Genomic DNA, 25,661 nt, shown 5'->3' on the forward strand with positions numbered 1-25,661 from the left:
GATTTGCGACCTCTGACTATTCTCCTCCAAAGGTTACCAAACCTTATTCCCATTATAGGTAACCAAAGTATCACCGTCTCCCCCAGAAAAACACTAGTATCAAGACATTGTAAACAAGCTTGAGGGCGCCAGCAACTATAAAGGCCAACCAGAACTGGTCCAGTCCTGCAAACAGGCCCGTCACGTACAGACCCAAACAGCTACCGACCGTCTTGACGATGTTGATGACACCCATAGCTGACGTACGTTCGTGATCGAGAACCCCAGCAGATATAAACGATTGTCGGGGCGCATTATCGATCTCCCGCGTTACAATGCGGAATATGAAGATTACAAGGGCGACGTACTTGTTCCCGGGGACGGAAACCATGAGTAACGAAATGGAGTTGATAGTGTGGCAGAGCACCATGGTTTGTACTTGACCGATTGCTCTGGAGAGGGGAGAGGAGGCCAAGTTCAGCACCGATGAGATGATGCCGGCAGTGAAGGTTGCAGAGCCCAGCGCTCCTTCGGGTATGTCGTACTCTCGTTTGAAGAAATATGTCATCCAAGAGATCTGCGCGAGGCCGGAACCGACAAAGTCAAACGCCATGGCGACTGAAAGTTTCCAGATGAAGCTAAAGGATGAAGGCGTAAACATTCGCTTCTCCTGAGATGCTGTGCTACTAGGAGATATGGTCCTGGAGCTAGCAGCGCCATAATCAGGGGAATTGTCGCCCAGAAGAGGTTCCCTTTCGCTCTGCTCCTCATCGTCACCCTCGTACTGACTCGAAGCTGGGGATGAGCAGCTCTCTTTCTCAATCGCTACGTGCTCCACCTCTGAACTCAGTAGCAGAGAGCAAAACAGCTTGACGAGGCCAATGCCAGCGTAGCCTAGGAAGATGATGCGGTGGCAGTCAATCTTTTCAACGCCTGAGACTTCCAGGGCATCGATTACCCAGCCGGTGAGGAGGTTGCTCGCTGCTGTACCAAACATGCCTAGCATAGACCACCAGGCAAACATGTCGTTGCATGTTTCTGGTGTGCTGAGACGGGCGATGGCTGACTCTTCAACAGCTTTGAAGGGGTCAATCTCGTTTGCGCTAGGTCTATTAGATCTTTGTCTCAATGATGATAAAATCTGAAACTCACCTCGGGTTTATAACTGCAACAATACTGGCCAGGAGCAATAGCCAGAAGTTGTCCAAAAAGACAAAAGCCCCTCCACCGGCACACATCAACATCGCGCCGATGGCGGCAGTGACTCTCACGCCCATACGATCGCCAACATATGTGAGCACAAAACTGATGGCAAGATCACCCACAAGCGTGAGAGTCATGAACAGCCCAATCTGCGTGTCCTCAAAGCCGAGAGCGTTGAGATACAACGCGAGGACGAACGTTGTGCCTCCATAGCCGAGCAGCCTGACAAAGCGCAGCAGGATGAGAATCTTGAGGTCTCGGCTAGACCGCCAGAGGACACCAGCTCCTATGCTCGAGAAGAAACTCGTCAAAAGGTTCCACAGCCCCATCGTGGCCGAGAGGGTCAGGATCAAGGAATGAGAGGAGGAGGATCGGGCCGTACCGGTAAACGATTGCAAAGTGTAAAGGGAAAGACCTTGACCGCAAAGTGAAGGGCAACGCACGCTAGGGAGTCCAAAACTTTTCCATATTTAAGCATCCAGACCCTCCACGGGACCGGAGTAACTGCCGGCAGTTGACCTATCTGTCCCGCCAAGTCGATCCAGTACGTGCAACATTATGCGGGTCGCGAGTGACCCAGAAACGGAATGCAGTCGAGGCGGTCTGTCTCAGTTGGCGTAAGCCAGGAGGGTCCCAAGAAAGGTTGGCAGCCTTGAAGAGGCAAAGCGCGACAGCCGAGGGCTTGGGATTCTTCCCCCTTTGGCTTGGCCAAGACACGGCCAAAGGGGCGGGATCGCTTAGCATCCAATAAGACATGTTGAGCTACAGTGGCTAATTCTAGAGTGAGTCTTCTCAGCAGAGGGAGGGCCGTGGGGGTCATCTGGTCATCGTTTCAAGCAGCTGCCCATCTCTCCTCCCTCCGCGACATGCCCTCATCTGCTTCAACATTTCCGTCATGCACCCTACGCCAGTCCCAGTACTCAGCGAGCCGCTTTTCGGCGTATCCGGCATAGTCAAAGTCGATAGCCCCGGTCGATGTCTCAGCCTGGATGAGGGCGCAGAGACCCCTTGGCGGGCGGGTCAGCCCGATCTTCAGATCTCGGCAGATATTGCATGTTCGGAGAGAAACTCACCAGTAGAAGCCGGGGAATCCTCGAAAAGAGTCCACTTGGGCCATTAGATGATCCACTTGGACTTCGCTAACGGACGGGATATGTGCATGATCCCTGTCTTGTTGCAGCCGATCGATTTCGGCGAGATATTCATGGATGAAATCTCGCCGGGTTGACCTTGTCGGCAGGAGAGTATAGTCGCATTCGAAGCCTGTCCATTCTGCAAAGTGGTTGGCCAGCTCGAATGCCCTTGGACAGTAGGTGGCATGTCTGGCAGACGCCACAAGCGCTGCGCTCAGCAATGCACTGCGAGATGTGGAAATGGGATGTATCACTTACTCATAGTCGATAAATCGGACAGATGCAGCCTCAGTGGGTTCAGTCAGATCCTGGACGATGATGTTGCCGCACAAGAGATCGCCATGTCCGAGCACCTGGAAGATGGGCCCTTAGCTTGGGAGGGATCGGTGAGATGAGAGAATCGTACCAAAGGTTCTGGTTTGTCGTCATTGAGAAGCAGCTTGCCGGTCACGTAGTGAAACTGGTCGCGGAGCAGGGCCTTATCCGCCTTGGACCGCGTCGGTTGACTCGGGATAGCGTCAAGCCACTTCTTTGCCGTTGCCCAAACGCTGGGCTCATGCTCAAGACTGCTCTGTGGGTCTTTGGGCTCGACGATTGGGAGTGTCGCGTGCCACCGAGCAAGTTCTTTCGCGACTCCGCGATAGATGACCGGGTTTGCCATGTCAGAGACGGAGCATGTTCTCCCGTTGATGAACTGATATGCGTGGCCATTGGCAAATCGGACCAGGGGAGACGAGGAGAGATTGTTCTCTGCAAGTAGCTGGTGTACTTTGAGCTCCTCTTCTAATCGTCAGACATGCTTCAAGGGGATTTAGGCGATAGACACAAACTATTGCGATCGATGGTGATATCCGTCCCGTCTCCATAGACCTTGACCAGGACTGCATCATGAGCAGACGCATCGCCGGCATCAACGGGCCGATATGTCACCTTGAAAAGCTGCGAGATTCAGCGCTTGCTCATGCGATAGTCAAGTCCACTTACTCCATTGGTAGTCCCCTGAGTCAAGGGCTTCACATCAAGTCTCTCCTCAACCTGTGCTGCATCGGGGAACAGGAGCTCCGACAGACGGAGGCTTGAGCCCTTGGCGTCGTCCTTGTCAAAGACTTGGTTCACAAAAGGTACTTGCATCTCCACAGATTTTAGTGGCGAATAGGGGGTGAAAGAGGATTGTTGAAGAGGGAAGCTTCACAGACAAGGATAGGGGTCTTGTATTATTAGAAGGAGAGAAGGGGAAATGGATGACGCGCAACTTTTTTGCGTGCCTAGGCGAGGATGCATGCAGGACGGGAATGGTGGAACCTTTATGTCTCACTGGGTATCTCGTCTAGCCTCTCCAGAGCGGGACGACCCCGTCAGCGGCAAAGATCGACTCTGTAGCGTGGCGCTGAAGTGAGACATTGACTCTCCCGCAACACGACATTCCGCCTATGTTTGATGACATAGGCGTCATGTTACACCAGTAGAAGCTTTTATCGCCATCTTCTTTGGCCTCGCCACCAGACACGGCTGGCTTGGCTACAGTCTGAGCGGCCGCAGCCGCTACATTCCCGAGATCGCGCAACGCCTGGGATCCTCGATGGTGCTTGACCGAAAGTCTTGCCCATGAGCAAGACTTTCAGCCATGGCTTTATGAGAGATTATTTCAATATAAAAGGCACCTTCTCACCTGGAAAAGCCACAATCACTATCTCACAGCTATCATCTATTCACAATGGACTCCAAGAACAGCCTCTTGTACAAGAACTTCCACAAGCACCCCGCGGCTTTGGTCGAATCGGCCTCTGGCATCTACCTTCACACGAGCGATGGCAGGAAGATTCTCGATGCTACCAGCGGTGCAGCAGTCGCCTGTCTAGGTTATGACAACAAGGAGGTTCAGAAGGCGGTTGTTGATCAGCTGGTCAGCGTGCCTTACTGCCATCCAGGTTTCTACAAGACTAAGTCCGCGGAGGATCTTGCTGATTTCCTTGTTGACTCGACGAATGGTCACATGTCGAAGGCCGTCCTGTGCGGATCAGGTATGGCGAGTGGCATCATATGGTGTATGAATAACACTGACACAAACGTTCAGGTTCCGAAGCTGTTGAGGTCGCTCTCAAGCTTGCCAAGACACACTTCTCTCACCTCGCTATCCCTCAGACCGAGAGATGCCACTTCATCGCCAGAGTTGGTGCATGGCACGGAGCTACCTTGGGTGCCTTGACGCTTGGCGACTTCAAGGTCCGCAAGGATCCCTTCGTTCAGCTCATCTCTCAGAACTCGTCTCGCGTATCAGCCTGCAGCACCTACCGCGGCCTGCGCAAGGATGAAACCGAGGAGGCGTATGTGCAGCGTTTGGCGCAGGAACTTGACGATGAGTTCCAGAGAGTTGGACCTAACAAGGTCTGCGCTTTTGTGGCCGAGACTGTTGGTGGAAGTGTAAGTTCAGATGCCCTGTGTTGAAGAGCCAAGTACTCACCTGTTTTAGGCCAGTGGATGTGCCATGCCAGTCAAGGGTTACTTCCCCGCCATGAAGGCCGTATGCGAAAAGTATGGAGCCCTCCTCATTCTCGACGAAGTCATGTGTGGAATGGGTCGTACCGGATCTCTTCATGCTTTCGAACAAGAAGATGTCGTCCCAGATATTCTCGTCGTTGGAAAGGGTCTCGGAGCCGGCTATGCTCCCATCTCAGCTGTCATGCTCAACACCAAGCTCGTCGAGTCGTTCCAAAAGTCCGGCAAGGGATTCGCTCACGGCCAGACGTACATGGCTCACCCTCAAGCTGCTGCCGCTGGATTGAAGGTGCAACAGGTTATTCGCGACACGAACATGGTTGCTTACGTTCAGCGCATGGGAGACTACCTGGGATCGAGGCTCAAGGAGAGGCTACTACCCCTTCCTTGGGTTGGAGACATCCGCGGGAGAGGTCTATTCTGGGCTGTTGAGTTCGTCATTGACAAGAAGTCCAAGGAGCCGTTCCCTTACAGCCTCGGGCTCCACGGCATGCTGCACTCCAAGGGAATGAGCGAGGGTTACGAGATTTCTCTCTTCAATGCCAACGGCGGCTACGACGGCTACAGTGGCGATCACTTCCTGATCTGCCCCCCTTTCATCATCAACGAGGCTGACGTCGACGAGATTGTTGACCGAACCGCACGTGTTATTGAGGATACCTTTTCGGAGTTGGTCAACTCGGCGGTGTGGGAGAAGATTGCCATCCAGATGGACATTGCTGCTGAGGCTCCAGTGACGGACATTGCAGTTGGAGAGACATTGGTGTCTGTCAACTAGGGTTGGTACATGACTGGCCTTCAGAGTGTTGTAAATAGTTATATAGTATGAATAGTTTAAGCTACATTACCTTTCATTTCGCGCATACAGGCAACTGTAGACCTCATAAGGTGTCACTTGATCGTCACCATCTGTTCATAGTAAAGATGTTGTAATAATGTCTATGTACCGAAAAAACAAGGACCAAGAGCTGTTGAACGTTGGTATATCCTAGAGTCAGACTATTCTAATCTCAGCGGTAGAGGCTAACGAATGATGGTGAAAATAACACGGCACACTCTTGCTTCTCAGAAGCCTCTGTCCCATCTAGAAACGCGCAAGGACACGCTCAAGAACCGCAATCTGTCTCTTGAGCATCTCAATAACCTCCGCGATGTTACGCGAATCCTTCCCTGGAGCGTAAAGCTCAATCAACTCCTTGACATCGTCCCTGACCACATGACACGCCAACTTGAGGACTTCTACCCTGTCCTCAAGCTCCGCTCGTTCGTTCTCAGGGTATTCTGACCGGTTTTTCCCCCTGAGTAGGCGGGTGCTTTCTGGATGCTTGAGAGCGTGGTTGAGATCGGAAGTTGTAACTCGCAGGCGGCCTAGGATCCGTCCGAGAGTGTCATTTCTCCACTGTGATGACATGCGCTCCGCTTGTTGAACGTCTGATGCCATAGCCGGAGGAGGCAGCTCGAGCTCTTCAAGCTCTTCGGCCTCCTCAATGAGGACCATAGCTCTGTTAAGCACAGAGTCGGTGTCAGACTCGGCGCCTCCAGTGGTTCGGGGATTCTGAGACATGGCTGCAATGAGTGTTTCTTTCAAAAATGGTAGTGTAATTTGTTGGGTTAATGGGTGAAAGCCCGGTGTCAGTAATGGTAGTAATGTTGATGTGCTGATGATACTAGGAAAGAGAGAGCGGATTGGTCAAGGGAAGAGTGAGTATTTATGTCTTATTAGACCCCTCAAGTCCAGAAGCACATGTGTGTGCGATTCGTTGCGAGTGAGTTGTTCTGAATATTCACCACCAGTGTGTTTAACTGTTCTCTGCGTGCCCATCGAGGAGAGTAGGAGAACATCACAGAGCGCATTCCCAGTGGCAGTGAAGCAGCGATAAAAGTCGCAATACAACGAACGAACGAACGAACGAACGAGACTTCTCGATTTGTAGCTTATTCAGTTATACTTCTTTGTTCGTTCTCCGCCGCTGATCCACAGAACAAAGGCTCAAGGACGTAAGTGTTGCAGGTAACCTTTTGAACAATGATTCAAGCCTCAGAAAGCCTTTGCGTCACAGAAGAATTCTCGCGGGGCTCGACAAGACTGTTGTGCAAATTCTAGGGGGGTAACACGTTGGACTTCCACCAGGGTTAGTTAGTAACAACAGGTCCAGGCCTGTCCTCAGTTCAACTTCAACAGAATTGTAGGCCACCCCGCCTCAGAGCTTCGGGCCTGAACGTGCTGGCAAGATCAAGTCAATGACGCGGTTGTGGAATACAAATGATACTATTAAACCAAGTCTGCTACCTATAACTTATGAACCTCGGTGCGATTGTGTTTCTCCCCACGATGGGAATTAAAAGAAAGGAAAGTCTGTCTTGTCGAGGCTTGAGCGTAGACTTCTCCATGCTCATCCAGTGTTGCTCAGAAGCCACAGCGACTTCTGGCTTCTCATGTCCTCACAGCATGTAGTTTACACAGCTTCAACCACGTTCGCAAAAATCGCGTCGTTGAGGCAGTCCACGATGGAGTTGCCATTCGTCAGCCCCGAAGTCAGACAAGTCAACGCCGCTCCCGCAGCAAAAGGACCAAGGGCAGCCGTGCAGAGTGGCACATTAAGAGCGAGTTCAACAACTGTGTTGCCAGCAAGGTCGAGGCACGGCTCGGGTAGTGACGTGATGCAAGTCTCAGAGAGGGCGTCTTCAAGGCATCCAAAAACAGTCTCTCCCAAAGTGTTCTCCGTGATGAGATCGGTACCCAAGCAAGTGGCGACGTTGCCAACAGCGAAACCTCCAAGCGCAACCGTGCACACAGGGATGGCTGCGAGAAGAGCAAGGCCATCAGTATCGGCAAGATCCTGGCAGGGCTCGGGCACCGTCGCACAGACTGGCTGTGGGTTAGGAGTTGATGTGGGTTCCTCGCAGAGAACACCGTCAGTGACGGTACCTGTACCGGAGTCGAAGCCGAAAGCAATACGCAGGCATTCGACGATGCTGGTGCCCTCGGTTGATGCGGTGATGGACCCAGTGGCAAGGCAAGTTGCTGCACTTCCAACCGCGAAGGGACCAAGAGCAACAGCACAAACAGCGACATCGGCAACAAGTTCCAGGCCGTTGGACTCTTCGAGGCTGACACATGCGTCCGGAAGAGTCGTGATGCACCTACCCTCCAGAGCAGTCAAGATGCAGTCTGCAATGTCCGATCCAACTGTAAAGATTGATAGGGACGTTGCGAGACAGGTGGCGATGTTTCCAGCTGCGAATGGACCAAGGGCCGCAGTGCAAGTGAGTATCACGGGGGCCAGTAGGAGACCGTTGGTTGTCTCAAGATCTTGGCAGCCCGCTGGGAGAGCAACATCGCAGAAGGAGGTGGTGGAAGTAGGAACTGGGATGCACTCAGATGCCGAAGTCTCAACAGGCTCAGGTATCGTTGAACTAGCTTCGATAGATGTGGTAGCCTCCTCTGAGGTGGCTGCCGCGGTCGTTGTGGGCTCCTCTGAAGAAATGGCAGTAGTCTCCACAGCCGTGGTGGCGTCAAGTTCGGTGCTAGAAGCCATGTCCGAAGTAGCTGTCTCTGACGAAATGTCGGTGGTCTCGGCAGCCAAAGAGGTGTCGGCATCGGTGCTAGTAGGAAGCTCGGTGGAGGAATCCGAGGAGTCAGAGGTCTCTGGATCGGCTGAGGTTGCAATGGCTGTTGAAGACTCGATGGGGTCGCCCGAGGTAGAGTCAGCGCTTGTCGAGGCCGCGTCTTCTGAGCTGGCGGTTGTCTCAGCGGCAGCTGTCGAAGCCTCAGAGGTATCAGTGGTGGCCAATGCAGTCGAGTCACTACTTCCCGACGCGTCGCTGGTAGCCGCTTCTGTGGAAACTTCTGATGCGGTAGAAGGAGCTTCCGTACTAGACGACGGATTCTCCGAAGACTCCTCGGACATCGCTGACGTAGAAGCGGCAGTGAGATCTGAAGTGCTAGTGTCAGCATCTGTGGAAGGCTCTGATGCGATAGAAGAAGCTTCCAAGCTAGATGACGGGGCCTCTGAAGACTCCTCGGGCGTCGTTGATGTAGAAGCGGCAGTGATGTCCGAGGTGCTGGTGGCAGGGTCGGTGGAAAGCTCTGGTCCGGTGGAAGAGAGCTCAGGACCCGAAGACGAAGCCCCTGAGGACTCTTCAGGTAATGCCGTGGACGTAAAGGTGGTAGCAGTGTCAGGCGTGCTGGTTGCCAGAGTGGACTGGGTTTCCAGAGCCTCAGATAGTGCAGGCGCTGAGGAAGATGCTGACAGTGCATCACTAGTTCCAGCCGCACCAGAAGACGTAGCGGCCGAGGAGGTAGGCTCCAGTACGATTACTGTGCCAGTTGGATCAGTTCCAGATGGTGGCAGGGTCAGGGTCGTCGTCGCAGTGCCAGTGTTGATGCCGGTGATGGTGGTAAATGGACCAGTGAATGTGGTGCTAGGAGCGGAAGTCGAGGGCTCTAGGACAATCACAGTACCGGTTGGGTCAGTTCCAGAAGGAGGCATGGTGATTGTTGAAGCTCCAGTAGCGGTACCAGTGTTGACTCCCGTTATCGTAGTGAATGGTCCAGTGAACGTTGTGCTAGGGGGTGAGGTGGTGGGCTCCAACACAATCACAGTGCCCGTAGAATCGGTTCCAGATGGGGGCAAAGTAAGAGTTGAAGTGCCGGTACCTGTGCCGGTGTTAACTCCGGTGATGGTAGTGAAAGGCCCGGTAAAAGTAGTGACGGGCGCCGAGGAGGAAGGCTCTAGAATAATCACTGTACCAGTAGGATCGGTTCCAGATGGAGGCAGAGTAAGAGTTGAGGTGCCAGTAGCTGTCCCGGTGTTAACACCGGTAATAGTCGTGAAAGGTCCAGTGAATGTTGTAGAGGAAGATGAGGATGAAGGCTCCAATACAATAACTGTGCCAGTGGGATCAGTTCCAGAAGGGGGCAGGGTGACCGTCACAGGCCCGGTGGCAGTCCCAGTATTGACACCAGTGATGGTGGTAAATGGCCCTGTAAAGGTCGTGACGGGTGCCGAAGAAGCAGGCCCCAGAACAATGACGGTGCCTGTGGTGTCGGTCCCAGATGGGGGCATGGTGAGAGTAGTGCTAGCGGTGCCGGTGCCAGAAATGGTGGTAAAGGGTCCAGTGAAACTAGAAGCGGGCGAGGAAGAAGAGGGCTCGAGAATGATGACTGTGCCTGTGGGGTCCGTTCCGGAAGGAGGAAGAGTCAGCGTTGCAGTCGCAGTCCCGGTATTGATACCAGTGACGGTAGTGAAAGGACCGGTAAAGGTGGATGCCGAAGTTGGCTCTAGGACAATAACAGTACCGACGGTGTCAGTTCCAGAAGGAGGCAAGGTCATTGTCGTTGTCTGACTTCCCGTGTTGGCACCGGTAATGGTAGTGAAGGGGCCAGTGAAAGTAGACGCTGAGGTTGGCTCCAGGATGACAACAGTACCAACCGTGTCGGTTCCAGAAGGAGGCATAGTGAGTGTTGCTGTGGTAGATCCAGTATTGATACCAGTGATGGTAGTGAACGGACCAGTAAAGGTTGAGGCCGAGGCTGGCTCCAGGATAACAACAGTACCAACCGTGTCAGTGCCAGAAGGGGGCATAGTAAGCGTTGCTGTATTTGTTCCAGTGTTCGTTCCGGTGATTGTAGTGAAAGGTCCCGTGAAGCTGCTCCCTTGCGAGGCAGGGGTGGGCTCAAGAATAATGACTGTTCCAGTAGAGTCGGTGCCCGATGGAGGCAGCGTTAGCGTGCCAGTGGCGGTTCCCGTGTTGACTCCGGTAATGGTGGTGAAGGGGCCAGTGAATGATGGAGACTGAGCGCTGGAACTGGGTTCGAGAATAATGACGGTCCCAGTAGAGTCAGTTCCTGAAAGGGGCATGGTAAGAGTGGCGGTACCAGTGCCGGTGTTGATGCCAGTGATGGTAGTGAAGGGGCCTGTGAAGGTTGTGGGATTGGCTGAGGTCGGGTTGACAACAATGACTGTCCCGGTGAGATCTGTGCCAGACGGGGCAAGAGTCAAAGTCGTAGGCCGAGTAGCCGATCCATCAGAACTCGTAATCGTAGTAAAGGGTCCTGTGAAACTCAAAGAGCTCGAGGGGCGTACAATGATGACGGTTCCGGTGCCATCTGTTCCAGAGGGGGGAAGAGTCAAAGTGGATGGTTGGGAACCTCCAGCGCCAGTGCGTGTAAGAGTCGTGTAGGGACCGGTGAAAGTATTGCCGAGGCCGTTGGTAGGGTTGACCACAATGACTGTTCCAGTCGGGTCTTGGCCAGAGGGAGCTTGGGTGATGGTTGTCGGCTGGGACCCGGGACCATCGCTGGTGATTGTGGTGTAGGGACCGGTGAACAGAGGCTCGGGGTCACTGATTAGAGTATAGCAGTTAGTCTAGGTTACAAGTAATTGACGATAGTACAAACCCAGTGGAGAAAGTCGTAGATGTTCCCGTAAGAGTGAACGAGGTCACGAGAGTCGTTGGCGCATTCGTGATCGGGATCGTGGTTCCGCCAATCGTGAGGACCGTGTTGGATGGGATGAAGGTGCTGATGTACACAGGCTGAAGACCAACAACAACTTCAGGCTGTACTTCCACAACGTGTATCCCGTCAGGGCAATCTGGATCCCCCTGGGCCTTAGCTGCTACACTGAGGCCGTGTAAAAGCAGTAGCTCGGGAAGATGATGAAGAAAACGCATTGTAGCAACGAGCGAGAAGCTGAAGTGAGCTTAATACTTTGAAAAAGATGTGAAAGGAGTAAGAGAGTGTGATGATTGATGCTGGATGCCTCAACTCTAGATGCAGAGAGGGTGATATTTATGGTTAACAGAGCTCAGGTCAAATCACCTCTTACCAGCACATTCAACGAGGCCAACTCACAAGTAATGCAACTCTGAGAACTTATTTCAGGAGTCTGACTTGCAGAGAGGCATCTGAAACCTACAAAGAGAGGTAAAAATTGGTCTCCGGAATGGAAAGGGAGAGTGGTCAATGTGAAGGTGATGTCGGCTACGATGTCTCTCAGGCCAAGAGCACCGAGTTGTCATTTTCAGCCCATCTTGCCATCGACAGAAATTCCTCTGGAATTCTGTTAAATTTTTACCTTGGGCCTCAATGGAGATATCCTAAATGTTGTGGCATTCGTTCGAACCTTATCGGTCTTTCGTTGACGGACGACATCGTGCTCCTTGTGATCTAGCTCGTTGATCCAGCAGCTATTCCGAGATTATCGTAAATAGTACTAATGGCTCTGATATTAGGAACCTCAAGTGTTCATACAAAGAAATTAGCCGAGTGAACAGACAGTGGTAGTGCTGATGAAAGCAGACTGTTGATGAGAGGTGACTGCCGTCGCCCTCTCAAACCCCTTGAGCAACAGGAAAAAGGGTTTGTGACTTGAGACTAGTGCAGTCATGGCATAATTAACCCTCTTTTCCGTGTTTCTTTTCAGCTGTCGTAGACCGTCCAGCAGGTGGAAAGGAGTCTCTTGTCATGATTGAGGCCAACGAGCCCAACGAGTTGGATGCCCAATGCGGAACAGCGTCAAGCAGAGCGATTACATGTCATCTAGTTCTCATGCCCTTAAATTTAAGCGAGGTCTGATGCACCGAGTCCCAAAATTCCGATCCGGCATTGGGGATGTAAGCGTGGTGCCGAGAATGGCCCCTCACCCAAGGGTCAAGGGCATCGCACAACGCCAACCTTGGAAGAAACATCAGCTTCATTTCTTCAATGAATGGTTCAGAGAGAGTTCAGTTTTCATTCCTCGCTTGGGTTGAAGTGTTGATGAGCAACAGAAAGCACCAGCTGACCAGAGGGACATAAATACTCCCCACGAGGCACCTTACATCCAAAGCATCCTCACCAACACAGCTCCCCACGCACCCACATCCACTCGTTAATCGTACACTCGTTTAAATATGCTCCTCTCTCTCGTTCTCGTCTTCCCTGCCGCTACCCTGGCGTCTTGGCTCCCCATCAGACCAAGACAAGCGTCAACTCCCGATGATTGTACGCTCACAAGCACCCTTCCCCCTGTGACCCGGACCAGTATTTACCCTGTGTCGACTATTGCCGACTCGGGACCGGGCCAAGCCACTGGCGGAGGATCCCTTATTTACACCACCGCCTTGCCAACACTCGGTCCGAGCGGCCCCGGTCTGCACACTTACACCATCACTGCGCCCTGCCCTTCGGCAGAGTGCCAGCCACCCGCCGCCACTGAATGCCCTCCCGGGTTCACTACAGCTGTCGTGGTCTGCCATGTTTGCGGTGAGAGCCCGGTAACTACGGTTCTGACTCTCCCTGAGATGGCCACGGCATCACCCAACAAGGATGACTCCACGGGTGGTTCCGCGCATGGCTCCGCTAGTGGGGTAAACGGTTACCCGGCATGTAAAGGCGGCTCTTGCGTCCTCGGCTCAGCTCCTACCGTTTCTGGGTTTGTCAAGACTACTCGGCCAACATCGTTGGGTCATGCCAAACCAGCCGGCCCCCTGTCTGTTCCTGAGGCTCCTGGATCCAACGACGCCGGAGCTTCTCTTCCGTCTCCGCAGAGCCCCTCTTCGCCCGAAGCTCTTCATCCCCAGGATCACCCTCAGGATGATCGCCAGGGTGCTCCTGGAGCTGCAGACATCCCTAAACACCAGCCAACCCCTGGATCTCCCAAGTCCCCTAGCGCGCCACCATCAGCGGGCTCCGGATCGTCTCCGGGATCCACTGAAACTGTCGAAAAGCCAGCCACAGTTGAAAACCCGGATGTTGGATCCCCAGGCAGCCCTGAGAAACCCGAGGCTCATGCTCCCAAGGTCCCAGGATCGTCAGACTCCGAGTCTTCGCCCTCGTCTCCGTCACCCTCAACACTCCCTGAGTCCTCGGCCGCTGGCCAACACCCCGAAAACCCTAAGCTGCCGGAGTCCCTCAAGTCGCCAACTTCTCCTACCGTACCCAACGCCCAGCACCCAGCGACGGACTCCCAGGATGGTACCGTTGGAGGAGGAGCGGCACCAGAAGTTGTCTCTTCTCCCGAAGCCACACCAGCCGCCCCGACAACTGTTCTTGTTACAGGGTCTGCCCCTGGAAGCAGGGTGACCAAGACTGCTATCCTCGGGGCCCTCGCGATTGCTTTCCTCTTCTGGCTCCCTCTTTATGCCCACTAAGTGGATATGGGGAGGTCCCGGCCGTGATTGCCGAGCGGAATAGCATCTCGGCCGTTAGTCAAGAAACCCCAATATGTCTTTGTTGGTGCAGCCTCTTGGAGCATAAATTCAATACAATGTGAGCCCTTGTTGGTTCATGCTCTGGTATTTCAAGTAGCTGTAGCATCTTAATAGACTCTTTATAGCTGAAAACGTACCGGGATTGACTCAGATGACGAGCCGTTAGATGATGTATCAACAACGGCGGTTCTCGCTTCAGCTCCCTCCACTTTTTAAGCATTCTTTCCGTGTGTGTCGCCAGCTGAACAGGGGTCCAGGCCCGATGGCGCGGGCAGGGTATTAAACATCCGTCGAATCATATCCTTTGGTCACTTTCGCTTAAAGCCAAAAGCAAAGAGAGTAAGCCATTACTAATTACTCTGGTCCCAAGATTGTATGTATGTATTTAGTGTCTCGGGAGACGAGGTCATAATACCGGCGCTAGACCTCCGTCACTGCCGATGAAAGGGAGAGTGGTCGAGACCCAGGCTGCCAAGGCCGAAAAGGAAGAGCCCGAAATAGTCGAGAATTGGGGTTCTCAGCCTGAGAAGGAGGAGTCCAACGCATTAACATCCAAGCGTAGTATAACCCTCCATAGGTAAACAAGGGCATTGTGAGCGACAGCGTGCCGAGTGCTTCTTCACCGTAAAATTTGCGGTTGCAATCAAACTCCGAGATCTTGTCTAGCTTGAGGGCCCGTCAGTTGTGGCGTTTTGAGTACTCTTTGCAAGAGTAAAACACGCCCTCATAGAGCTGGAAGATGCATTAGAGCCTTTTTCTTGCGGGTTTTATGCAGCCAATGTTAAGCACTTTCTAGCAATTATTAAGCAAAAAAATAAAATAAAATAAAGGTCAAGGATTAATCAATAGTAATAACAATCATCTCAAGAAAAGAGCTTTAAGACTTTCACTTCCTCTCATGATCCCTAACGAAGCGGATGAGGGTAAAGCTACCCTGTAGCTCAGAATGAGTCAACCCCCTTTCCTACTTATTTGGTCACAAACTCCTGTGAGAGCTTCGCATCTGTCATAATCACATCGCCAGGCCACTCATGACAGCCCCAACAAGACTCACCTATTGTCATATAGTGCAGCCCGAGAGCGTTCGTTCAATACAGGACAGTTCCTTTTGACCATGACTGGTTTATTTACGAGGTGGTTCAAGCCAGCCCACACACGTATCTTGAGTTATGTACAGCTAAATAATATTTCCAGAATAAAAATCTCCCGTCTATGGCGTTCTTTGGCCCGCAAAACGCCTACTTAAATCCTTCCGATACCAAAGTTACCACTCACGTGTCCCTTGACGTCTCCGTACCGAATAGGGGTGACCAGGTTAGACTTGTACTTGCCAAGCTCAGACAGAACAACGGTATCCTTGCGGCTAGGCACAGCACCCGAAGAAGTGTAGGCATTGATCTCACAGTTACGTCCAAGCGACGAAGCACAAGTAGTGCGCGAGCCGCTGTCAGGAACGTTGAAGATCTTGCCCACCTTGCTTGCATCGGTGATGGGCGTCTTGGAGTTCTCGAAGCGGTTGCCTTCCAGGAGAACACGGCCACTGGCGGAAATGTCAAAGTTGTGGCCGGTGTTGGAGTTGAAGTAGTTGTTGACGGCCTGCACGGTCTGGGTGCCCTCGGAGGAGCCGATCTTGGGGGCGCGGCCGGAGAGGTCGTGGAGGTAGTTCTTGTCGAGCGTGATCTTGTCGCCCTTGCCACCGATGATGATGGTCCAGTAGTGGTCGTTGTTGCAGGAGTGGGAGAAGTCGGTGCGGCCGTCGAATTCGGTGTTGGAGATGGTGACGCGGGAAGCCTCGTAGCTGGAGGTGTTAGTAATGAATCGACATTGGTGGGAGGGGATGCCTACTGAGAAACAAACATCTGTCGGCCGGTACGGCTGATCTATAGAGTGTCAGTACTATGCAGCCCCTGGTTATCATAGGGTCATTACCTTGCAGTGGTCAATCCAGACACCGTCATTGCCAGACAGACTGATGGCATCGCCACCCCAGACATACTGAGGGTTGAGGTTCTGCAAAAGTCAGCAATAGTCCTTTCCTTTCCCGGGACAACCTACATCAATGTGAATATTCTGAATAATGATGTTCTTGGCAGCAGTGTTGAAGCGAAGGCCCTTGCCAAGCAAAACGCCCTTGTTGCCAACACCAACAAGACTCTTGTTGCTACCAACCGGCATGCCGATGTAGCTAGCCTTGTCGTATTTGACCTGGATAGGCTTCTCGTTGCTGTCGCAGCCGCCCGTCTTGATGGTGTCCTGGCCTCCGTTGGCAGCAGTACATCCACTCGTCAGACGACAGCCCGTTTCGGTGACGCTTCCTTCAGAACCAAGGAAGTTGAAGGTCTTGTCGATCGCGATGACCCGCGGGGTGTTGTCGGCCAGCCATGACTTGAGTCTACCGTAGTTAGTAAGTGATGCTATTCGCAGTTTGGAGAACATACTGGGCAATGTCCTTGGGCTTCTGAGGAGTAGCATTTCCACCGCCAGTGACGCCCTTGGCAAAACCATAAGGAGTTCCAACGACCTGGCATAGGGAGGAGGAGACGCCTCCAAGGAGAACGAGAAAGGGAGCGAAATGCATGATAAACTTGGATGCGGTTTTGATACCAAGCTGAAATTGACTGCCGACTTGATTAGAAGCCGAAGTAAGACGGCTACTTGGCTTCGGTTTAATAGTCACATCTCCTCACTTCTCATACAGCCAAGACTCTCCATACGTATGATTCTCTACAAATATTCCATCGCGGACATGAATTCTCCGGGTCAGGTAGGGCGTAACGGCTGGGATATCAGTCCTCGATTCTCGCAAGGCGTGGTAACCAGGATGTCGATAACGATTCGATAAGGATAAGCGCGCTTAGCCATCTGATAAGGATATCGGATGGCCGCGGACTACCGAGCACGGTGGCACCTTATGAGCGCTACCGAGGGACGGGTGCCACCCTGAAGCGAGTGTGGGTATTTTTCTAATGCCTCGGTATGATTTAACAACAACCAGACAAGCGGTAACAAATGGCCAACGCTGCACAGATCAGAGTAGTCAAACTAAGGAATGTCTTGCATCTAATAAACCATGTTCTTAAGTAAAGCTAAACAATCAGCCTTATTCTGAAGCTTAAAAACTGGACGAACCTCTACTCAAGACGTGCAGCACACACCCTGTCAAGAGCTCGTATTTCGTGCCCCCATTTCTCGCTTTCCTGACCCCTGCAGCGCGTAGAATTTCCCAAATTCAAGGGTCTAGGTTGAAACGAGCCCTACCGAACAAGGCTTAGAATCACCCAAAAAACTTAGTCTAGAATGCCGTAGTTCCGAACCAAGGCCCCTGAAACACGTCGGTTGAGCACACAGCGCCAGGTGAAGAAAGCATCGACAACTTCCACCAATCACGTCTCTCGTGCTGAACAATTACTTAAATCGTCCATCCCCGTCGAGCTTGGCGAGTTTTTTAATATTCATCTGTTTATTATTCATTCTTTTTTTTTTTTTGAGTTTCATCTTGTATATTCGACAATTGTTTCTTGACCATCATTCGCTCGTTTTTTAACCTGTCAACAACACCTACTTTCGTTTTAACCAACATTCATCATGAAGTCTGTTTCGACTCTCCTAGTTGCTCTAGCTGGTCTGGCGCAGCTAGGCGCCTCTCAGAGCGTCGTCGGCAAGGCTGAGGGTTTCGCCAAGGGCGTCACGGGCGGTGGCAAGGCGACTCCGGATCACCCGCAGACCATCCAGGAGTTGACCAAGCTGCTCACTGACAAGCAGCCTCGCGTCATTGTGCTCTCCAAGGAGTTTGACTACACCACCTCTGAGGGCACCGAGTCTGGAAATGTCTGCGCCAGCTGGGGCACCGGTGACAAGTTCCAGAAGATTATTCAGGCTGACTGTGGAGGCAAGCCTGCTTCACGTGAGACGTGGTACAAGGCTGCTAGGACTCCTATTGATGTTGCCTCTGACAAGACCATTCTCGGCGTGGGTGACAAGGCCGGCATCAAGGGCAAGGGCTTGAGAATGCGCGGTGGTGCCAAGAACATCATCATCCAGAACATTCACGTTACCGACCTCAACCCCAAGTACGTCTGGGGTGGTGATGCCATCTCGTTCGATGGCGCCGACCAAGTCTGGGTTGATCACGTCACGGTAACCCATCCGCTTTCCTCACTCTAAATATCTTCTAACAGCAATAGACTGCTCGCCCCGGCCGCCAGCACTACGTCTTCGGCTTCAACCCCAGCAAGCGCATCACGCTGTCCAACAACTTCATCGACGGCCAGTCCCCCTACTCCACTGGAGGCGACGGCTACCATTACTGGACCTTTGAGATGGTTGGCAAGGACGACCAGATCACCATGCAGAACAACTACATCAAGCGCACCGCTGGCCGCAGCCCTGCCCTCAGCGGCAAGACTCTTCTCCACGCTGTCAACAACGTCTGGGAGGACAACAACGGCCACGCCATCGAGGGAGGTGAAGCCACCGCCCGTGGTATCTTTGAGGGTAACGTCTTTATCAACGTAAAGAATATGGTTTCCGACTACAAGGGCCGTCTCTTCACTGCCCCCAGCTCCAATACAGAGTGCCAGCTTGCCCTTGGCCGCGCCTGCCAGACCAACCTCCTCCAGAACTCTCAGGGTGGCTTTGACTACAAGGACACTTCCTTCTTCTCCGAGTACTCCAGCCTGAACATCGCACCCGCTGTTTCCGCTAGCAAGGCCAAGACCTCTGTGCCCCAGAACGCCGGCGCCGGCAAGATCGACACTGCCGGAAGCTCCGCCGCTGCCGTCGATAACAAGTCTACCGCTCCAGCCTCCAAGGCCCAAGAGCCCAAGCCGGCCGCGACCCAGGCTTCCAAGCCCGCCACAGAGCAGCCCAAGACCGCTGGTACTGTTGCTCTGTATGCTCAGTGTGGCGGACAGGGATACACTGGCGCTACTACTTGCGCCCAGGGCAAGTGTGTCAAGTCCAACGACTGGTACTCCCAGTGCCTGTAAGAGCCAGCATATCTAGCTTTATCTTGATGCTAGGGTGTGTGGTTTTCTTCAATTCTGTATTTAATATTCTAAACAAATTTAATCTCAATATCCTGGACACGGCCATCTTCAGAGAGATAGCCTCAGCACCAAAGGACACATCTAGAATCCACTACTGGCATGCAATGCTCCCTACCCTTGCACATTTCGATACCCTGATTGGTTGCCCTCTCTTATTTAGAGTCCGATCCCCGTTGAACAGTGATAGACTCTCCCTCAACTAAACTATCTTCGGTGGCACTCTCGTCATCGGCAGGAGTCTCCTCCCCCTTTTTACCACTAGTCACAAGTTAGATATTCGTACTGCATTGGCATAAATCTCTCACCTTTTCTTGTACAGCACAATGGCCGTGATGAAACCTGACCACAGCAAGAAGAAGAAAACCAGCGTAACGGGCCAGCCCTTGCGCCATCTGGGCGCTCCATTGGGTCCAGCTGTGGGAAACAGCAGGAGAGGAACCCAGATGTAGAAAGAATAGCCGAATGTCATCATCGATCCCTTGCCCCTATTAGCTAGTTACAGTGATAAAAGTGGGCGAGTATATGCCTACCATGATGAGGGCTCGCTCCTCAGAGTCATCCTTGACGATGGTGTTGACCGTTGAATACAAAATCGGACTTGCACAGCCCGAGACACCAAACAGGTACCACGCAAAGAATCTATCACGTTAGTTAGCTTCACTCTCATTAAAGTCTTCAATAACTCACTTCAGCCCTTTGGGAATGTTCCACACAATCATGCAGATTGTTGCAAACATACAAGAACCCTCAACGATGGTGTATATGATCCACGACGGATAAATAGACGCCAAGGTCGTGCCAAGCCACGAAGCGACGATGGTGATGGCAGAGGTGACAGTTGGCAGCGTGTTTATCTTTCCAACCGAATAGCCTTCTTCCTTGAGCCAGAGATTCATGTACGAAGAAGGATAGGAAGAGATGATCATGCAACTAAAATGGTCAGTCGGCATCATCCCAGTTGGGCACCTGAAACTCACATGTAGCAGAATACAAAAACCCAAATATGCCATCTCTTGATGGTGCGCTTAAACACATCCTTTCCAATCTTTCCAGGACGTCGGATACGGTACCTTTCCAGACGCTGCTTGGCCAATGAAATATCATTCTCAGTCAAGAAGAAGGGTCTTGGAGAGTCGGGTACCCCAGGGAAAATGATGAAGCCCAGAAACGCGACAGGAATAGTAAAGATGCCATCAATGATAAAGAGCCATTTCCATCCAGGCATGCCACCAACACCGGATAGGTTGGTGTAAGCAGCGGCTTGAAGGTAGCCGCTCACCATTGATCCGAGGGGGTTGCAGACGAACCACGTTCCGGCGCGCTTAAAGAGTTCCGGGCCGCTATACCAGGAGCCTATCCACGCTTAGCACTCAGTAGAAGACGGGTTAGTGATGGCTTACCCAGGATGAAATGTGTGCCTGCAAATACAGGAGCCTCGAGCATGCCGACGAGGAAACGTGCCGCATAAAGTTGGTGCACATTAGTAACTCGGCTCTGAGCAAAGGTAACAATGCCCCAGAGAACTTCCAGGGTCGGAAGAAGCCATCTTGCTCTTCCTAAAAGTCAGTATCAGAAACGATTGCCAAGAAGAATATTCTTACAAAGCCGGCCGAGACATCAACAGCATGCCTGGAACCTGAAAAACGACATAGGCCGTATAGTAGCAGACATTGAAGTAGTTAAGTTCGTTTCCGTAGAGGCCAAAGTCCTCCTTGAGTCCGCTGACGTATGCATTGCTGATGTTTGTTTGGTCTGCTCGTGTCAGATTGGACACTCAATACGCAAGGTGAAACCGACCTAGGAATTTGACAAAGACTTGGCATTTGTTAGTTCCCGTAAACCCGAGTATAGCAGCTGGGTTACTTACAGCATAGACATGCAAAAACCAAAATTGAAACATCGAGCTTGAAGAGTAATCTGGGGCCAGTCAGTCATGTCCAGGGCAGTATTTGGCTGTGCATACTTTCGCTCCTCCGAGGGATATTCGGAAGGATACCAGTTAAATATTTCCTTCAAGAGTCCAAGTAATGATAGCCTCTTCTTTTTGATGTCGGTGGTTGTCATGGTGGGCCGCAAAACTTCCAAGTTCTTTCAAGACTGCCCTCAGACGTTTCACCCTTCACACGAGTAAGCCTGGCTCGTTCGAACAGCCACTTGCGGACAAAAGCAAGTGGCAGACCCGAGAATAATAAACAGCTCTTACATGACTCTCGCGAGCCGAGGCTCCAGAACTAATGAAACGCACTAGGATATCTATCAGAGGTCCGACATCGCAAATACTGAAAGCGGCCAAGACTTGGATGGCGCCTCATCCTCCTCATAAGACGTCATGTCGTTAAACTGTCACGATAGGATTATAAAACGTCTTTAATGGAAATAAACGAGGGATCTACAGGGAAGTTACCCCAAACTACATCCTATATCCCACTCGGTCCTGCAGTAGTTGTCGGTTCCCGCATGATGTGCTGGTCGCATGCTTTACGTGCTTAGATCTACTACAAACCACCATCAATCGGTATCATTTAACGCGAACATGATATCAAAACACTTAATTTCATTGGTCAAAGCCGGAAATAATTGCCGTTTGTCGTCGGGTCAGGACCGATAACTCCGGGGATCGGGATAGTGCTTCCGCACAACGCGGGAGTGGGTATATATGGCGTGCTCGGCCGGGGTTTCTTTATTACCTGCTTGATCGCATTTTATGTTGTTATCTGATCCCTGTGTTAACCCCGCAAGTAGTAACTGCAACACAGTTCAAAATGCCAGGAAGATTGATCGACCGATATGAGCAAGTCCCAGTGACCAAGGAGAACTGTAGGTCTCCCGCAACCAACATCTTGAAACATCACTAATGGGCGGCTAGTGGACTGGGCAGAGTTGGCCACTCTTGACTTGAGCCTCTTTGACCAACCTGGCGGCAAGCAAGAGCTTGTCAAGCAACTCGACCACGCCGTCCGTAACATTGGTGGGTAACAACAACACGAGCTTCCAGTGCAACGCCTAATTATAGTCTAGGTTTCTTCTACGTCAAAAACTTCAACATTAGCCAGGAAGAAGTCGACCGTCAATTTGCTCTAGGCCGAGAGTTTTACGCCCTGCCTCTAGAAGAGAAGCTCAAGTATCACAACGAGAGTGATCTGGTCAAGGGAGAGTATAACGGATACAGACCGGCTGGTAATCGGATGTGAGAAACCTTGTTTTTCTATCTTTCAATTGCTAATTAGGAATTATGCAGTATCGGAAATGGAATCAAGGACAATATTCAGGTGTACAACATCCCCAAGTTCGATGGCTTCCACGAGCGTCATCAGCCACCTGTTCTAGGTACCAACATCAAGGAGATTGAAGCCTTCAGTCGTGTAAGCCAAACCTCACACACGCCCATTATTAGCTCTAACATTTTCAGAAATGCCACGACGAAGTCGTAGTTAAACTCCTCCGCCTCTTCGCAATCCTCCTCGAACTCCCCGACGAAGACCAACTCGTCCGCGCCCACCAATACGACGTCAAGGGCGAAGACCACCTCCGCTACATGCACTACGCCGCCCGAGGCCAAGAGGAGAACCAGAAGCTTGGCGCTTTGTACGTCCCAGGACACACAGACCTTGGCACGTTGACACTCCTGTTCCGTCAGCCTGTTGCCGCCCTGCAGATCCTCAACTCGGAGGGCCAGTGGAAATGGGTCAAGCCGCAGGATGGCACTATTACTATTAATACTTGTGATGCTTTGACGGCTTTGACGGGTGGGCTTATCAAGTCGAGTATTCATCGGGTGCATGCGCCTCCAGCGGATCAGGCACACATTGACCGATTGGGTGTGTTGTACTTTGCCAGGTGAGTCATTCCATTCTTCCGTCTTCAGCAGACTTCTATTTTGGACGATACTGATAAACCATAGACCCAACAACAATGTCGTTCTGGACCCCATCGATAACAGCCCTCTTCTCAAGCGACTTGGTTTGACATCCAACGTGTTTACGGAACTGGGCCAGCATCTAACAACAGAGCAATGGGTCAAGGTCCGCCAGACACAGCAGCAGCGTCCAACAAGCGGTGCCAAGATCACCGATGGAAAGTACGAGCACAGCAAGAAGGATTTGGAGATTCTCCCTGGGCTGCATGCCAAGATTCATAACTAGAGCTCAATAACATTGAATGGCCTCATAACCATATCGTCAAACCGTTGCCCCTGCTTAAAGTCCTTCATAGATAGTTCACGTATGCCGTCTTAGTAGTTAGGGGACCTGCCAGTCTCACCCGGGGAACTAACCTCTGTTAGATCGGCTCTCTATCACAGAATTGGAGGCTGAACTCACGCCATGTGATGGGTGAATCTTGTCCCATCCCACCACTGATACTCAACTCCTGGGGCCGCAACATATGCCGGCCGAGCGACCCACTGCGGTAACGGAGGAGAAGGCGGGCTGGGCTCATGGCCCGTGTAGTAGACGCTTGCAGCAGGTGTCTGTTCTACGACTGGAGAATCATAGTACGAGACTTGGGTAGAAGGCGTACGATCCTCCCACTTGACGTGAGAAAACTCCATGTCGCTGTACCAATACGGAGGCAGCTCGGTATAGGCAAAGCCAGTGCAGTACACATGCCCAGTGATCCCGCTGCACTCGATGGTGATATGAGGATCATCGTTAAATCTCTGACCAAACTCATCAATCGTCGTGACATGAACGCTCGAGCTGGGCATGTCAGAGGAATCCATTTGAAAAACGTCTGTCTTACCGAATATGCACAGTAACGAATGCACGCTCAAGAGCCGCTTGAACAGCAATGTCTTCAAGCGCCCGCTTTAGCACAGGATTCGCGCCCCCTTCGAGATTATGTCTCATGTAGCTGTTGTAAGTGACTCGGACTGGGCCTGCCCAGCCATCAAACTCTTCATCGCCGAGATAGTAAGTTCGTGTAGCAGGCATGGTCGCGTATAGTCAAGCATTTTCTCCTCTAGTTGAAATGGGACACGTGCTCCTACTTATGTACTTGTATTTACGTCTTTACAGGTGAGATTTGCACTTCTGCCTATTCGCGAGGGCGTTGCTGAGTGGCTGAGCATCATCGCCTTTACCAATCAAGGCGAACAATGTTTCTCTTTCACATTCCCGTCCGCCCGGTTAGTTGCACTTTATTCCGTCTTCTCCTGGGCAGCCACCTACCAAAATCATGGGTATCTTGGGCGGTGGTCACCAACTGAAGTCTGAATGTGCTGACTGGCATTAGCTCTACCAGACCCCGAAACTGCGACCGCCAAGTTACGCCGCTTAAATGCTGGACAGGGATGCCATCGCGACCATCTTCCCAATGTCACGGTAGATTGGGATCTTCCAGGGTGACACGTCTGTCGCATTGTGGGTCTACCGCGAGTTAAAGTAGGGTCATGTCGGTCTCGCGTCCCTGGAATGTGTCGATAGTAGAGGCTCCGCTCGTAGACGTGGTTGTAGACAAGGATTGTTACCTGCTCAACCAAGCTCACACTGAGAAATCCAATCGCAGTGTCTTTTGCTCTGGTTTCTGATGAGACCATTATTTCTTGATGTGACTAGGATTCCCATACTGGGCGTCTATCAAGGCGAGTAAGCACTCGCAGAAAGAAAAGATGCATCTGAATTTCTGCTTGTGTGATGGTTATCCACCACGCAAACTGGTCGACCAAAGCCCCTTGCTCGTTGCCTTCCTCTAGAATTACAGAAAGCGATGTGCAGTTCATCATAGTCTACCCCGGGAACGCGCCGCACTCCTTCTAGGAGCTGCCGTCTCGGTTGAAGCGACCTCGAGCCATGAATACCACATATATTATCAATGTGACCTGCAAATAATTCACTGTTATATCAAGGCTTGAAATCGATTTCATCTTTGCCAGGGACATGTTAGGTTCACATACGGAGCGGCTTTCGTTCCCCTATTGTGTTCCTCAGCAGGCCTCTTCTTCAGAATCAACCACCTTATCATATTTCATCGGGAGCACAATGGATAAAAAGCTAAACTCCAAACGCCAAACATCAATTACTTGATCTAGTTATCATATTGCAATCTAGCCATATAGCTCCTTGACCTGCTTCGCGCCAACAAAGCACATAAACTCCCCTATCCCAATCATCTAGACTTACTTGCCCAAGAATCTGTCTGCTTCTAGACTGATATTGTGACTCTGAGCCAAGAACGCCCAAAATCTGACGAGCAGGATAACTTCATCCCCTTCGATATTCGACTCGGGTCCCGTCATGTCCTTGAGCATCTGGGCGATCGGCTTCTTAGCCTCGACGAGCCTATCGCGAAGGTCCTCGGCGTCCGTCGACAGCCACTGGGCTCCAGGGATGGGCTTGTGGATTCGCTCGTTGATCTTGAAGATACGGTCATCGATTTCCTTGACCGTTCCCATCACAGTCTGAATGATGGAATCCCTGCCTTGCTGCATCATCTCCTCTATTACCTTCTCGTCAGGCGACACGGGCCGATCAGCCTGGTCAACGTTCTCCAGCGGCTGGGTGGCGTTGCCAATGAGCTGGCCATCGTCGCTCTCCTTGTGAGCCGTCGTCTGGTGATTCTCCATCTTGGAGACTATGAAGAATCAAGGGTGTTGGAAGATGAAGTA

The 25,661-nt window shown here is 51.9% G+C and overlaps 12 protein-coding genes across 12 annotated transcripts; 4 read left to right on the forward strand and 8 right to left on the reverse strand.

The window, feature by feature from the left end:
• Positions 1 to 70: 70 nt before the first annotated feature.
• Positions 71 to 1,511, reverse strand: LRP88_04587 (major facilitator superfamily domain-containing protein; the record flags this gene model as incomplete). Its single annotated transcript, XM_083241159.1, has 2 exons — positions 71 to 1,082; positions 1,132 to 1,511. The coding sequence occupies 2 exons, from the start codon at positions 1,509 to 1,511 to the stop codon at positions 71 to 73; spliced, it is 1,392 nt and encodes a 463-aa protein (XP_083102307.1).
• A 503-nt stretch (positions 1,512 to 2,014) lies between these two features.
• LRP88_04588 (kinase-like domain-containing protein) lies at positions 2,015 to 3,446 on the reverse strand (the record flags this gene model as incomplete). The annotated part of the gene is made up of 5 exons (XM_083241160.1): positions 2,015 to 2,189; positions 2,574 to 2,668; positions 2,722 to 3,098; positions 3,146 to 3,245; positions 3,300 to 3,446. The coding sequence occupies 5 exons, from the start codon at positions 3,444 to 3,446 to the stop codon at positions 2,015 to 2,017; spliced, it is 894 nt and encodes a 297-aa protein (XP_083102308.1).
• Positions 3,447 to 4,029: 583 nt separating this feature from the next.
• Positions 4,030 to 5,589, forward strand: LRP88_04589 (pyridoxal phosphate-dependent transferase; the record flags this gene model as incomplete). The annotated part of the gene is made up of 4 exons (XM_083241161.1): positions 4,030 to 4,336; positions 4,390 to 4,734; positions 4,786 to 4,806; positions 4,856 to 5,589. 4 exons carry the CDS (start codon positions 4,030 to 4,032, stop codon positions 5,587 to 5,589), a joined length of 1,407 nt encoding a protein of 468 aa, XP_083102309.1.
• Positions 5,590 to 5,895: 306 nt separating this feature from the next.
• LRP88_04590 (uncharacterized protein) lies at positions 5,896 to 6,375 on the reverse strand (the record flags this gene model as incomplete). Its single annotated transcript, XM_083241162.1, has 1 exon — positions 5,896 to 6,375. One exon carries the CDS (start codon positions 6,373 to 6,375, stop codon positions 5,896 to 5,898), a length of 480 nt encoding a protein of 159 aa, XP_083102310.1.
• An 892-nt stretch (positions 6,376 to 7,267) lies between these two features.
• Positions 7,268 to 11,489, reverse strand: LRP88_04591 (beta strand repeat-containing protein; the record flags this gene model as incomplete). Its single annotated transcript, XM_083241163.1, has 2 exons — positions 7,268 to 11,159; positions 11,215 to 11,489. 2 exons carry the CDS (start codon positions 11,487 to 11,489, stop codon positions 7,268 to 7,270), a joined length of 4,167 nt encoding a protein of 1,388 aa, XP_083102311.1.
• A 1,221-nt stretch (positions 11,490 to 12,710) lies between these two features.
• On the forward strand, positions 12,711 to 13,949 carry LRP88_04592 (uncharacterized protein; the record flags this gene model as incomplete). Its single annotated transcript, XM_083241164.1, has 1 exon — positions 12,711 to 13,949. The coding sequence occupies one exon, from the start codon at positions 12,711 to 12,713 to the stop codon at positions 13,947 to 13,949; it is 1,239 nt and encodes a 412-aa protein (XP_083102312.1).
• Positions 13,950 to 15,251: 1,302 nt separating this feature from the next.
• Positions 15,252 to 16,587, reverse strand: LRP88_04593 (uncharacterized protein; the record flags this gene model as incomplete). Its single annotated transcript, XM_083241165.1, has 5 exons — positions 15,252 to 15,807; positions 15,855 to 15,889; positions 15,939 to 16,004; positions 16,065 to 16,394; positions 16,444 to 16,587. 5 exons carry the CDS (start codon positions 16,585 to 16,587, stop codon positions 15,252 to 15,254), a joined length of 1,131 nt encoding a protein of 376 aa, XP_083102313.1.
• A 1,007-nt stretch (positions 16,588 to 17,594) lies between these two features.
• Positions 17,595 to 18,997, forward strand: LRP88_04594 (uncharacterized protein; the record flags this gene model as incomplete). Its single annotated transcript, XM_083241166.1, has 2 exons — positions 17,595 to 18,146; positions 18,194 to 18,997. The coding sequence occupies 2 exons, from the start codon at positions 17,595 to 17,597 to the stop codon at positions 18,995 to 18,997; spliced, it is 1,356 nt and encodes a 451-aa protein (XP_083102314.1).
• Positions 18,998 to 19,209: 212 nt separating this feature from the next.
• On the reverse strand, positions 19,210 to 21,121 carry LRP88_04595 (uncharacterized protein; the record flags this gene model as incomplete). Its single annotated transcript, XM_083241167.1, has 8 exons — positions 19,210 to 19,315; positions 19,363 to 19,535; positions 19,588 to 19,696; positions 19,745 to 19,987; positions 20,035 to 20,410; positions 20,458 to 20,609; positions 20,659 to 20,793; positions 20,925 to 21,121. The coding sequence occupies 8 exons, from the start codon at positions 21,119 to 21,121 to the stop codon at positions 19,210 to 19,212; spliced, it is 1,491 nt and encodes a 496-aa protein (XP_083102315.1).
• A 698-nt stretch (positions 21,122 to 21,819) lies between these two features.
• LRP88_04596 (uncharacterized protein) lies at positions 21,820 to 23,199 on the forward strand (the record flags this gene model as incomplete). The annotated part of the gene is made up of 6 exons (XM_083241168.1): positions 21,820 to 21,874; positions 21,924 to 22,025; positions 22,076 to 22,244; positions 22,296 to 22,419; positions 22,467 to 22,894; positions 22,959 to 23,199. The coding sequence occupies 6 exons, from the start codon at positions 21,820 to 21,822 to the stop codon at positions 23,197 to 23,199; spliced, it is 1,119 nt and encodes a 372-aa protein (XP_083102316.1).
• An 89-nt stretch (positions 23,200 to 23,288) lies between these two features.
• Positions 23,289 to 23,988, reverse strand: LRP88_04597 (uncharacterized protein; the record flags this gene model as incomplete). Its single annotated transcript, XM_083241169.1, has 3 exons — positions 23,289 to 23,325; positions 23,377 to 23,748; positions 23,798 to 23,988. 3 exons carry the CDS (start codon positions 23,986 to 23,988, stop codon positions 23,289 to 23,291), a joined length of 600 nt encoding a protein of 199 aa, XP_083102317.1.
• A 1,184-nt stretch (positions 23,989 to 25,172) lies between these two features.
• On the reverse strand, positions 25,173 to 25,619 carry LRP88_04598 (uncharacterized protein; the record flags this gene model as incomplete). The annotated part of the gene is made up of 1 exon (XM_083241170.1): positions 25,173 to 25,619. The coding sequence occupies one exon, from the start codon at positions 25,617 to 25,619 to the stop codon at positions 25,173 to 25,175; it is 447 nt and encodes a 148-aa protein (XP_083102318.1).
• Between the last annotated feature and the right edge of the window lie 42 nt (positions 25,620 to 25,661).

This window comes from Fusarium phalaenopsidis, assembly GCF_050370095.1.
Source record: "Fusarium phalaenopsidis strain FUZ10S chromosome Unknown contig_32292, whole genome shotgun sequence".
NCBI lineage: Eukaryota > Fungi > Ascomycota > Sordariomycetes > Hypocreales > Nectriaceae > Fusarium > Fusarium phalaenopsidis.